Here is a 13,550-nt window from a genome sequence, read left to right on the forward strand (position 1 = left end):
TTGGCTGCGGCTAATTATATATTATGTCTAAAAAATGTTAACATTAAGGTTGTGAAGTCAAGCACTTAGAAGTTGGGCAATGTCAGCATTAACGTTGCCCAGGCAACTTCAATTTTCCTGCCATTTCTTTGCATGTGTGTTACAGTTTTTAATTACGCAATCATACTGTTCTTTTTTTCCTCTTAAGTCTACTGCCTCATTCAGTAAACTGGTAGTAATTGCAGATTTCTTTTTATCTTCCTCATTAAGAGCATGGCTCCAAGCCTTGTTTAACTCAAATTATCCAAGCCTTGCACAGCATACATTTTCATTCCTTTCCTCCTCTGTGTTTCTATGGTGCTTTTACCACATCTGAGCACTATATCCAACAGGGATGTGAGTGTCACGTTGCCTAACTCCCTTTTTAGGGAGAGCTGGAGTTCCAGGAATCCAGACCCCGGTGATAGGAATGCAGACTGCTGAAGTGATAAGATGTGGGGAATGTAAAACATTTCTGAATGGGTTGTGCAAAGACAAGGCGCTGAACAGAGAGACCCGGGTCCCACCGGCAGGCCTCCCTAGAACACACCTACTGGAGGTATAATTAATATACAATAATATATAATATACAATATAATAATACATATAATAATTATACATATTATATATAATATGTATAAAATAATGAATTTTCAAGCACCTTTGTACAATCAGGTATTAACACCATGCTGGATTTATGGCCGATAAACTGTGTTTCACACAAAGTTGTCAAAAAAATGCTCGCCAATCACAAAAGTTTTGGGACTGATTTTTGCAGAAATAAGAGCGTTTCCCAATCTTACTATTCCAAGTACTGCACTTCTCCAGCTAACAGTGACAAATGCCCAGCTCTGCTTGTAAAAATGCTGAGCTTCCCGGCTGTAACAGCCGGGGCAGTTAGCTTGAAAACTCTGCTGTGGAAAGCTGGGCAACAATTTGTTCAAGCAGCTTGCTCAGCGTCACGTGTATTAGATGCCGAAGCTGGGGCTTATGCCACTTCTCCAAGGCTGAATGCAAATTCTTTCACAATCAGAAAGTCTTTCTTCCTTTCAGTCCTCCTGCAGTCTCTATATCCTACCCATCTTTTGCAAAAAAAGTTGAAGGTCTAGATGCACAAGTCCTCCCTCTTAACCAACCTGGACTCATCCTCATTGCAACCTCATCTTGTATACAAAAGGACTTGGGGTCCTGAAGAAAAAAGAGTAACAATTTGGGCTTTATAATGAAAGATTACTCTCTTTGCTTTAAAATCCACCAGCATCTCCTGTGCTAGGTCAAGTGGTATCGCTCTGTACCTTTTACATTTTATGTAGTAAGAACCACTTCTGAAATGGGAAGACCAGGATCCAATCCCTTCCTTGGTCTTCTTTAAAATAAGCATCAGTGATGACAGACACTCTTGAACCAGCACTATTTCAGTGTTTATGAGTTTGAGTTTGGAGTCTTATTGATCTGCTCACTTGCCACATTTGGCTATAAATTTCTTTTTTTTTTTTTTTTTTTTAAAGAGCCCTGAAAACTAGATTCCACCATGTAGAGCAGTATCAACCAAAGTGGAATGATTTAAGTTAGTGGTTTAATTTACAGGTTGTAATAAGCAGTAACCCATATACAGTTTTGAATCATGTTTTGAATTTTTATCTTAAAGGCTTTCTAAGAGAAAAAGGTTTTTGTTGTCGATTGATAGAGCACCTAAGACAGGAAAACCATGGTGTTCTGCTGAATAATGACATTTCTGAGGGCATCACAGGCACGACACCCAACATGGTCCCTGGTGCCCCCCCAGGGAAATGCCTGCGGTGCGTGACGGTGAGGCAAGGGGCTCCTGTCAGCCAGCAGCTGCACAGCTGTGGTTTTGGTTTGTCCTTCTGGACCCGAATGTTTGAGTTACTCCCAAATCCTGTTTTAGGTGCCTGCATCCTTTCTTTAATTCCATTTGTTTCAGCAGGTATATAGCTCAATGCACTCTTACTCTGATTTTTAATTTGCTGTTGAATGACTTCTCTCTTATCTACTAGATAGTAGCTGTTTTGTTGGTAAGTAGAATTAATTAACCATGGAGAAAAACAACATGCAAAAATGTTTATTAGCTATCAATATGCTGTAAACATAAGAAGAAAGCACATTTATAAAACATTTTGCATTTAAAATAATTAATTAAGCAAGGGAAACATTAACTGTAGTTAATGAAATTGAGGGATCGATTAATGAAATTGATGGATTGATTCTGGTCGCTAATGGCCATATGCTATGTTTGATATAATTTGGCATAAGAACTGTCAATCTGCTTGGACACTTTTGAATACCTCAGCAGGAATTTATCTGTAACTTTATATGCCTAACACCTTCTGTCCTGAAGCCCTTTGGGTTTTTAGAATTAGTGGATTTCATTCCCTGCTACCTGGATTATATTCACTGCAAGAGGAAAAACAGCAGCCTGTTCTTGATCCCTCTTTCCGACTTAAACAGATTGGTCCAAGTAAAGACAATTTTTTCTCAGAACCTACTAACAAAACTAAAAATCAGAGTTTTCTGTAAGCTGGTGCTGGAGTCAGTGACCCAGCTGATCCATTACGTCTTACGTTCTTAATGGGATGGAGGTAGTTGTTTTTCTTAACCCTAGAAAGTAAAAACTTGCATTTTTGACAGCAGGAATGACAATGTTTGCACTGTTGTTAAAAATGAAAGAAATAAAGTATGTACATAAGTATGTGTGCTTCTGTATGTAACAATGTGACATAGTTTGAATCAATAATGAAACAGCCTTATTTGACAGTCAGCATTAGAGCAGTTTTCTACCTGATTCTGTATATAATTAAAACAAAGCAACCCTTAATTGAAAAATTTAAGAAGGCTCATTTGTTGCATCATTTTAATATATTTAAATTGCTTAATAGATTATAAGAAGGTATATGTGGAGAAGAGAGAATGATTCAAGCTCATATTCCAACCTGAGATTAATGCCTGAAAAGCTTCAGTCTGAAGTCTTCTGACTTAATCAGTTTATTCCATTATTTTATACTCCGACAAAGCTAGCTAGCTATTTGGCATGTATGCACTCAGTGTACAAGCAAAAGGCATACCAAATATTGTTTAAAATTATAGCAGGTAGGTGTGTTAATACATTCTAAACCCAAAATTGTTTCTGTATCTATATATTGTCTATTGACAGATGAGAGCCAAAATAATCCTTTCTGACAGCCATTTCAGCTGAAGGTGGGTAAATTGTTTAGCGTCAGAAAAAGCATTTAGAATGGTCTAATTAGCAACTGAATTTCTGCAGTGATTTGCAGCCAGCAGGTATCTGATGTGCAGACTGGGTGCAGACAGGTCAGCTCTGGCGTGCATTGCAGCAGTGAAAACCAGGAGCCAGCATCTGCATTTCTGTGGATTAGTCTGGATTCATAGAATTGTAACTAAAAAGTCATTAGCCCAGTGTTTGTTTTCAAAACTGAAGCTGGGGCTAGTCCAGGTCTCACTGAAATTATTTAGAATTTTTGCCACAGGTTTTGGGCAAGTGTCCCACTTTGAGCTCTGGACACATAAGAACTGTGTGACAGTTTGGTTACTGAGCTCCTTAAATCTTCCAACTCAGTGCCTCTTAAGTATTTAGGCACTGCTATCAGCAGAATCATTTCCACAAACTCTAATTTCCTGTTCTATAACTGCCTGCTAATTACTTTATTATCTTTGGTGAGCTACCCCAACTCTGAGCTGGCTGTTCCAGGACATGGGGTGTTAGACCAGCAATACTCTGTACTATATTCCCAACTGAATGTTTTCCTGTTTAGGGTTAGTCATGAAAGAGTATTTATTTTTGAAAGTCATACCACATGTTCCTAATCCTTTGTTTGCACAGCTGTAAGAGAAGATAACTTAGTGGAAAGAATAGTCTTTCAAACAAGAAAGAATCATCGTCCAAGACAGCCATTTCACTTCCTTTGTGTCCAACAGCATCTATAACTTCATATTGGGTATGCTTGGGCATCTGAAATGGAAATCAATGTTTTTCTTATTATTTGGCATAGATTAGGTTTTGGGGTGACGATCACTGCAGATCTTCTCTGTGTGGATACACAAAGAACGTAATTTATTGACAGCTTGGAAAGCCATTTTGGCATTACTAATTGTCATCAGTTTTCTCACATGCTGTAAGACTGCAGGCGACCATAAGAAGAGAACAAGACTTTCACATGGAGGGCAGCTGTATAGATCTCTTATTAACTATAAACAATAGGTTATAAAGTACAGTTTGTTATAAAAATAATTACATTTCACTTCAAGTGCATAACTTTAAGAAAAGTGAAGAATACTGAGTTTAGTAGCACGTATTCTTCAAATAAGGTCTACAGGTATAAAATAAAATAATTTAAACACATTCCAATAAAATAACTGAACTTAAAGAAATGAATGCTACTAAGCGCAAGCCAATAGTATTTTGGTGGAATGAGGTGAAACTATTTATAATTTGTGATCATAATGGCTGCCCTCATGACTGGAGGCAAGACTGTATCCCAGAGAAGAGCTAGGCTGGAAAAGTCACTTCAACCTAGACAGACCTTTAACCATCAAAAAGATCCCGATAATAATGTCTCCACCTAGCAAGGAGCAAGGTAAAAAGATCAGACATACATTTTGGAAGGATAACCTAAGACATTCTTAACTCTGTGAAGTGAAAGAAATTAGGTTAACATATTATCCTAGCCAAGGAGGATTAGATGGGAGGTTTTTTTGTTTAAAATTATTTAGGTGATTAAACAAAACTATTTTGTATGTGGCTTGATATATAAGGATCAAGGCCATCAAGGATAATTTACATTTAAAACTGTTTTTTTTAACAAAGGAAGTAGCTCAAGGAAATTAACGGCCTTCATTAATTTTGTTTTAGAGCTATGGATCTCATTGTCTCTTTCTTTCTTTGATTCATAGATTTTAAAAGGAAAATGTATATTCTTGCTTTTACAACTCCTAAATAGTTTCTTAGCTCTGAGACTAGTCCTATACAATGAACTGAACATATGAAATACACTACAATAAAGAAATATTCTGCACCAGCAGAAGAGGTTGTGGCTGTCAAAAACCAGTATATCAGTCCAACAGTTTCTGTTTCCAGAAAAATTCAACTTGCACAATGGTTTTACTTCACGTCAGATTTCAGCGAGTATTACATATGTCGAATAATTTACATTTAACTGAAAAAAATATTTGTTCTATGATGAGCCCTTAAAACAGGTTGTGATCTGTTCTGATAGGCTTTTTTTAGTAATCACTATTAGATTAATTTTTAATTTTATGTATACATGGACAATGAATATATTAATATATTAATTTTATATGTATATATAATTAATATATATGTTTATATATCTAATCTGGTATAAATTAACAGGAAGGAAAGTAGTTGTTTTGTCTAGTCTAAATAGCATATATTCAAAGTTTTCTTTTTTCATAGCCCCAGAGCTTGTAATCATGTTTATAACAATACCTTCACTTTCCGGGTAAGTGTTAAGATTTGGAAAACCAAAATCTTTGCTCAGCAGGGAAACTCCTTTGTATTGTCAGTTCTCTGCCTTTTTGATCTTCTGGGGCATTTAAAACAACATGGCATACGTTTGTTACCCTCTTCCCCCCTTCTCTTCCCAAAAACCAGGAGAAAATCTTATACTTCAATACCATAATTTTATTATTTTTGGACTAAGAGATGGAGGGCTGGGCATTCTTAAGGAAGCTGCCATCTACATAAAGGCTTTTTTAGGACAGTGACTTTACTGCCATCCCCAGATGGTATTCAGGGGTGACTCCGGATCTTTAGACAGGTTCACCTGAAAATGATGCTCTCCCCTCATTATTTCCTCAGTTTTGAGGCAGGCAGTGATTGCCATTTCCTCATGTGGTACCCTGTCTCGGATGTCTCAATACTCATCCTGTTTGAGAAGATTAATCTCTCTGAAACATTAGTTTTATTCCAGACAACATTAGTTTGTTCTTTTTTATGAAATAAGGTGAAAGTAATTTGACTTGATTAGGTGATGGGCTTCAGAGTAGTTCTCATTCATTCCAAGACTGAGGGAAGCGAGGGGTGGTATGATATCTATAGGAAAGCAGCAATGCCTGGGGACCCTGGGGGATCCCAAACATGACCTGTGGGTTTACATTCATGATTGCTCACAAGGTACCATGTTCAGCGCCAGGGCTGAGGTCTCGTCCTTTGCAATGTCTCACAGGTCTGTTGAGGGAACTGAAGTACCAGGTACTGTGAGTTTGGTGTTGTAAAACCTTTTTGGTTTCTCAGAATAATTCTGTACCTATTAGTTTGACTTATGTAGGTGATTTACAAGCTTAAAGAATGCTGCTGCCCTTTTTCACCTTTGATTGTTTCCGTTAGTGAGGAAATCAATGATAGCCAAGAATTTCTTTGGCACAAAAAGTTTGACAACTTCAGGCATGTTTGGCAACGTCCTTGCTTGTAGAGCCAAGCCCAGTGGTCTTTTCAGACATCAGCTTTGTGGTTTTCTTGTCATTAATGGTTTTTTGGACACCATCATTCTTTTCACTTCTGGATACTGCTCTTTTTCCATTCTCAGGCCTCTTAATTTACAGTCTCAAAAAGACTGTTTCTCCCCTACTGCCTGTTCTGTGGGCAACTTCTATTATTTCACTATTCAGATTCCAAGGAAGTTTTAATCCTTCTTTATATTTATTCCAAAGGGAGAGCAGCTTCCATGCCTATCAGTGTGCCATAGCCTCTCACCTCTGCCATAGCAATAGGTAGAAATTGCTACTAGTAACGTTCATGAAAGCCTTTAAAAATTTAATTTTTCAATGTGAAGATCATTGAACTTCCAAAACCATTCACTGCCAGTGTTAGTTAACTAATGGAAAGACTAGACATTTAACATTGATCCTCAAGGTATTTTAGGACCTTTATTCAATTCAGTCAGAAATGCTGGCTGACCTGTGGGAAAGCAAAGCCATAGAAAAAACTCATAAAAGAAATCACTGGTAGAATCAACAGCCAGATTCATCTCCCATGGCCTGGCCCAAAGTGTGGGATGTATGCAGGTTATAAAGAAGCAGTGTGGGATTAATATAGACTTCTTAATAGTTGTGTATAGGCATATTTGAGGTAAGGTGTGAAATACTGACAGTGCAATTCAGTGTCCTGGATTGCAGAATGATCTCCAGGCAGCTGGAAATACCACTGATATATCGGCAGGTCAGATAGCACTGAGATGTTCTTGTAAAGTAGCATGCACAGATTCAGTACTTAAAATTTTTACCGCAGCGTCTTTTGTAAGGACTAGATCAAAAACCAGCTGGTATCACTGAGCAAGAACTCAAAATCTGTGAGTATAATTCAAAGAAATTTGATACAATATTCTGACAAAAGCATATGTTGCCAGGATTGCTTGAAGGTAGAACTTGATGTATCAGTCAATTAAAATCAGAGCATGCCAACACAAATCCAGTAGATTTCTTTGCTCCCTTACACCTTCCTTGCTTTACTTGACTAAGTGGTAGAACATAAGCATCCACACTTGATGTGCTCTGACCCAAACTTTAACAGGAGTGATAATGCCTCTGAAGAAGAGGTAAGCAGGAATATTATTTTAATATAAAATCTCAGCATGGTGGTCTTTTTGGCCATAACTATGAGAACACTATGGCCAGACTTACACTCAGAGGCAACTGGGTCTGGAAAGGACCTCAAAAGCTCATCTAGGCCATCATCCTAAGGTTCATGCCCCATTCAACTTGGCCTAGATTGTTCCAGCTTATTTAATTGTTCTGCACTGAAGCATCTCTGATGCTGAAGACCTCACATGACCTCATCTGCCTCCCCAGTCAGTCTTTTCTACTGTTCTCACCGTTAGAAAGATTTTCATAATGTCCAGCCGCAAACTTTTGTGCTGCAATTTTCTTTCTTGTCCTCCCTACTTCAAACTGACCTTACTATAATGCTGGAGGGGAAGTGGGAGAGATACATGAAGTGACTTTGTCGGTAAGAAAAGCACTTTGTGTGGGTACAGCTTTTTCTGGCAATGCTGAGTTTTTGCAGGTACCATTTCTGTCTCTCTGAGAGACTAGAAGAGTCTCTTCCAGCTAAAAACTGCACAAATTGGCACAGCTGTCCTTGCAAACCACTGCTAGAACAAATCTGACCTCAGGTAGTGTCAAGGCTCTGTATTTTTTGCTTCACACAAATGTTAATCTGTATTTAATTTGAGAGAAGTTCTGGGCTGATGTCCCAGAAGAAGTGAGAGTGGCAGGTCCCTTTTGCATGAGTCCTTTCATTGGATCAATGCTCCAGGGACTGTAATGAGTGGTATTTCAAGTTAAAATGTGTTGAGATGATAAATACTGATTAAATGATAAAGTGTGCATGACACTTAGCATATCGTGGGGAAGATATGCTGGCCAGAGACACTGAGGCAGAAGCAAATTGTAGTCATACAGATTTTTACAGAAGATGTTCCTGCCCAGCCCCAGATCCATCAGGATTTGAGAGAAGTAAAGTTGTCCTTCCTGCTGTGAATGCCACCTGTCCCCCTTCTCTTCCTTTCTAGCTTGAAGGGATTTCTAGACAGCACTGATGAGAAGTGTGTAATTACATATTGTGAGGACTTAGCAAAAAGGCCATTTTAACTCATGATTCTCGTTACTGCAGTTCAGTGGCTGGCAGAAGTCTTCGTGTCTGTATCCACACCTGCTTGTTTCATGTAATGGCACAGAGTTTCAGAGCAGATGTTTATATTTCAAAAAAAGATGCTTATATTTGTCCTTCACCCTGCCCATTATATGTGGGCAGAAACATTCCCTCTTCCGTGGGCTTTAAGAAGCACTTTGTATCTGGATATCTTTGTGTCCAGATAGACAGTAAAGAATGCCCTAAGGAATGTAGGGTGATGCCATTACGCTGACATCTAGGATATGTATTTGCCCTTCTCACACTAGTCTGAGCTGAACCCATTAAAATATAATGATGTGCATATGCAGCAATCTTGCAGTAGCTGCTGAGATATGCTCATGTTTTCTGAGTCCTCATATTATGGTCTCAGCATGTGATGTTTGTGTGCTGCACTGGTCCACGTTTTCCTGCTCTTTTTTCAAATGCTGGGAAACATTTCTAAAGATGTTAGTGTTTTTGAGAGCTCACAAACTTTGATTATTCAACTGGGCCAACCTTTGGGTTATGACTCAAATGTTTCTGAAGCAATGTTGATGGGAAAATTCATGGATTTGCTTTTGTGTCCTCCCTAGAGTGTACACTATCACCACAGTAGAGATCTGGAAACTGACAGCTCAACATCTGGAACGAAGTCCCTACCAAACTCTGTGAAAGAGTATTTAAACCAGAGAATTCAGCTACTTAGAGGCCATGAGAGAATTCTGTTGATTTGTAAAGAGCAGTCTTGTTGTGCTCTGTTTCTAAGTGTTTTGACATATCTTCAGCTGGTATAAATGAGCATCATCAGTGAAAAAAAGCTTCTTAAAAATTCTTGAGAATTTGGCCACATATCAATGAAATTTTTAAGCCAAAAAAAAAAAATCACCAGGCATATCAGTTATGTTTGTCCTGGCATTGTATCTAATGGGTGTTTAGCTATCCTTCTAAGAGTACTATAGATTAGATTATTTTAGAGTTTGGGATTTTCTTTTAGTATTATAGTATTTTGTGATAAGCTGAGGCTATCCTTTTCAGACAACACTGGCATTTAGGTAGCACTGATATGCATGACCGTTTCCTCAGTGCAGGACTGACTTGGCTAAGACAGCTCTCTATTTTAAGGATCTAAAGATAACACATGGGATCCATCTGCTTGCCATGCATAGGCAGAAAGCACCCTTCTCCCTCCTCCCTTCAGCCACTTCAGCCTCAGGATGTTATCTGACTTCTTAAGACCCAAAAATATTTGTTAAGAAGCTAAAACTAATTCCTTGCAGTGACTGTAGAGCTTCTATAACTTATTTCTAGCAGCTTTATTAGGATGAATTTGTGTGTTATCCAGTGCTTGATCTGATGGCCAGTTTTCCCAGTGTGCTTGATAATGGTATCATAAAGTAGCATACTTCACAAGATCATTTTTATTTTATGCTGTATTTTCAGGAAAGCAGTTCTGTTTGCAGGTTGTTGGTTTTTAACAGGTATTGGGGAAATAGGCATCAATGCACATTGAACCTGTAGGTGTGTTATTAGGTTACGTGAAAATCATTCCTATTATAGAGTGAATGTTACTTGAATGTGGCTTTTCCACAAACCATTAATAAAATTATAGAGAAAAAAAAAAACCACCTACCACACAGAATGCTAAAATGTTTTAATTTTTTATGTTTATTTTTAGTCTTGGAACTGAACCAGGTGATTATTCCCACTTACGGAACTGTGCCGGATCAGCAAAACCTTCATACTCCTGAATGGGTGGGTACTTCTTTACTTTAACTATGACTTCCTGTAATTTTTTCTCATACAGATATGCAAGAGTCAGTAGCTGTTCCAGAAGACTAGCATTCCTTTGCATTTGCAGCACATGCAGTTCATGTGTGTGACTAATTCTGAGTTGCTGTATCTTTGTTTCCCTAAAAGTACCTGAAGTCATTGACTCAGATATGAAAGTGCAGGTTAATACAGGCACTGCAAATGAAAAGTGACCAATATATATTCACTATAATCTGATACACACTCATACACCCCCTCTCTATATATAATTTGGTACATGCATGTATAGTGTTTCGGTGCATGTACACAAGGATAAATACTTATGAACACACCCTACATATAAACACACATACCCTATGGATTCATACACACCCACGTGTTAGTTGGCCCACATGTGAGTGCATGGTTCGTTTTTACAGAAAGCTTGGAGACACCAAGAAATTCCTTACTCCAATCAGGGACTGAAGTGGCAAGAAGAAAAAAGACCTGGAGGTGTCCATTCCCTTTATCCGAAGTTCAAGTTCCCAGGTCACCTAATGTTTTCTGCAGTTAACAGGCTTCTTGCTCTAGCTCAAGATCCCCTCCCTCAGATCTCATTTATCTCGAAGGACTGGCCGGTCGACTCCAATAAGCCCTGCCATGGCACATCCTTTGCCAACCTGATGTCCAACTGGCATGCTGATAAGTCCAATTTTATTTTTTTCCCTAGAATGGTACAAGGGTGGTCTGCAGTCGCACAAGAAAATAGATATAAGCCTGGATTAAAAAAGGTGTAAAATCATGTACTTATCCTAAAGCTAATAGAGCAATTCCATATCAATCAAAAAAAGCCTGTTCTGTGTTCCATTACTCTAGTGACAGAGGTTAGTGTCACTGGCTTTGAGTGTGTGTAGGTTGTCTTTTCTAGTCAAGCTACCCCTACAAGTGGATCAGTGTTACAGGAGAACAAGATATAGAGAAACAGGTTCAACAGTGCCAAGAATTGCTCATTGGACCAATTAATTTTGAGCACCTAAGAGCTTCATGATGGTTTTCACATAGAGAAATCGTTCAAGGAAATAGTGTAATGGTGCCACCAAGTAATGAGAGCTGGAGCTGGTTCCCAGTCAGCCCTGTCCAAGGCATTGACATTTAAACTATCAGCTATTTACAAATAACTAAGCCTGCCCGTGTGTTTCTTTATCACTGTCTACTAGATCCTACTCCAGGCATGACAGCCTGCTGCCGCTGCTGTCGGTTATCCCTTTAGCTTGCAAGAGGAGGTCTGTTATGCCTGTGGAGGTCCAGGTCCTGCTGACTTCTCTGCCTATAAGGAAGTACATTGTTTTCTTTATATGACTAGGAGAACATACAATACAATGAAAAATGAGCTAAAAAGTTAAAAGATGTGAATCAAGCATTCAAATTCAGGGGGTTGAATTAAGCCTGTCCTGTCTTATATGTAGATAATATGACTGGAGCTGTTTAGGTAATTTATTTTTTTGGCCTGGACACCAAACTGAAAGCTGGTTTGATTCATATCAAACTGAAATGGGAAACAGAATCATAAAAGAAAGAGACGAAGGATTTCCATAGTGGTAGTGCACTTTGAAAGCAGTGTAAATGAAGGGATACATTCAGTCTTCATTGCACCAAGGTGCACCAGAGCCCTGGGGAGCTGCTTTAGCAGCTTAGCTGGCAAAGTACTTGTCATAGTTATGGGTCGGGGGGGTTGTTCCTACCCCTGCTGTAGGAAACAAATGCCCAAACTACCAGGAAATGAGCTTCCTTCTGGGAGCCGGATACCTTCACCTCCCCTGCCCCTGCCCCAGCATTTTGGAGCAGGGTGTTCTTCGTTTGAAGCTGCTTCAGTCTGGAAAAAGAATTAAACATTTTTTGGAGCATGATGTGGAACCAAGAGCTTCCATTTCCCAACAGAGTGCCCTGACTAGGATGTTATAAAAATCCTTCTTGGACCCTCCTTGTGGTTCAGTGAAAATTTTTTTTATGTATTTATATGAAGTGAAATAGCACGAAACCAGCCAGAATGTCATATACCTTGTGGTTAGAACAGTCTCCTCCGAGCAGTCTTGGTAGAATTTATTTTTATTTCTACTGAAAATCAACTGTCAAAATCAATTTTTATTTTGGTTACTCATGTTTACCAGCAGTTGTAATTTCTGCTCAGTTTTAGCAGCATCTTTTCTGCACTGCTCCTTCCATGTCAAGTCCTCCTTGTTGGCCACTGGGCAGTTTCAGTGGGTTGGAGGGGCCAGAAAGCTAAAATTGAGGTCTGCTGAGCCTGTCTGTGAAATGAATGAGTGCTAATTGTAGCTGAAAATGGAAACGATATAGGAAGCCTAACTTTAAATGATTGAATAGAAGGGAAGTACTGTGCCTGTTGTCTAAACTTAGGTCATGCTTTGCAGATGGAAGTATTCTGGAAATTTTATTTGATTTTGCAGGTCATCCTGGAGTAGCCAAAACTGAGTAAATTATTGGCTAATAGAAATGGTCCTGTTTTCCTTCTGGTGCTGTCTCTAGTTATAGGATCATGTGCTAAGTTTGCTGCAAGATCCCTGCCTCATTCAGCACGAGTAGGACATTAATCTCCAAAAAGTCCAAATGCTGTGAGGATGTTGTTTGTAGTACTTCAGCAAGGTGTAAATGTGGACGGAAATTGCAGGGAAAAAATGAAAGGTTCTTATGACTAGAGAAACTGAGCGTAGCCGTAGATAACTGGATTTTATCCCTGCTTCTGCTATAGGGTTTCTGTGCAAGACTTGCAAAGTCACATCCAGCTTTTGTTTATTTCCTGAGTGTCAGAGGGGAACGTCTGTGACCCTGTTTGCATTAGTTCAAAATAGTTACCTACAGACCTGAAAGTGAGTGTATTGCTCTTTGAAGAGAGAGAATTGCTGAGCTCTCTGGAAAGATGTCACTGCCCTGGTGTCTCAAGCTAGAACTCCAAATTTAGGAGACAGTCAACAGGTTTTGGCATTGATCTCTAGATGCCTTATGTGATCACTGTTAAAATGAGGGTTATACTGTTATTTTCTCTCCTGTGGGATTGTGTAAAATTAAATTTCTCAGCATCTGTAGAACACTGAGTTTC

General features: G+C 38.8%; 1 protein-coding gene across 1 annotated transcript in view; it reads left to right on the top strand.

Moving 5' to 3' along the window:
• Positions 1 to 13,550, top strand: part of ANO6 (anoctamin 6) — a 119,203-nt gene that overhangs the window by 61,274 nt on the left and 44,379 nt on the right. The window contains 1 exon segment of the mRNA XM_075727890.1: positions 10,362 to 10,438. Coding sequence (XP_075584005.1) covers positions 10,362 to 10,438 — 77 coding nt within the window.

Source organism: Pelecanus crispus, chromosome 1, assembly GCF_030463565.1.
Source record: "Pelecanus crispus isolate bPelCri1 chromosome 1, bPelCri1.pri, whole genome shotgun sequence".
Taxonomy (NCBI): domain Eukaryota; kingdom Metazoa; phylum Chordata; class Aves; order Pelecaniformes; family Pelecanidae; genus Pelecanus; species Pelecanus crispus.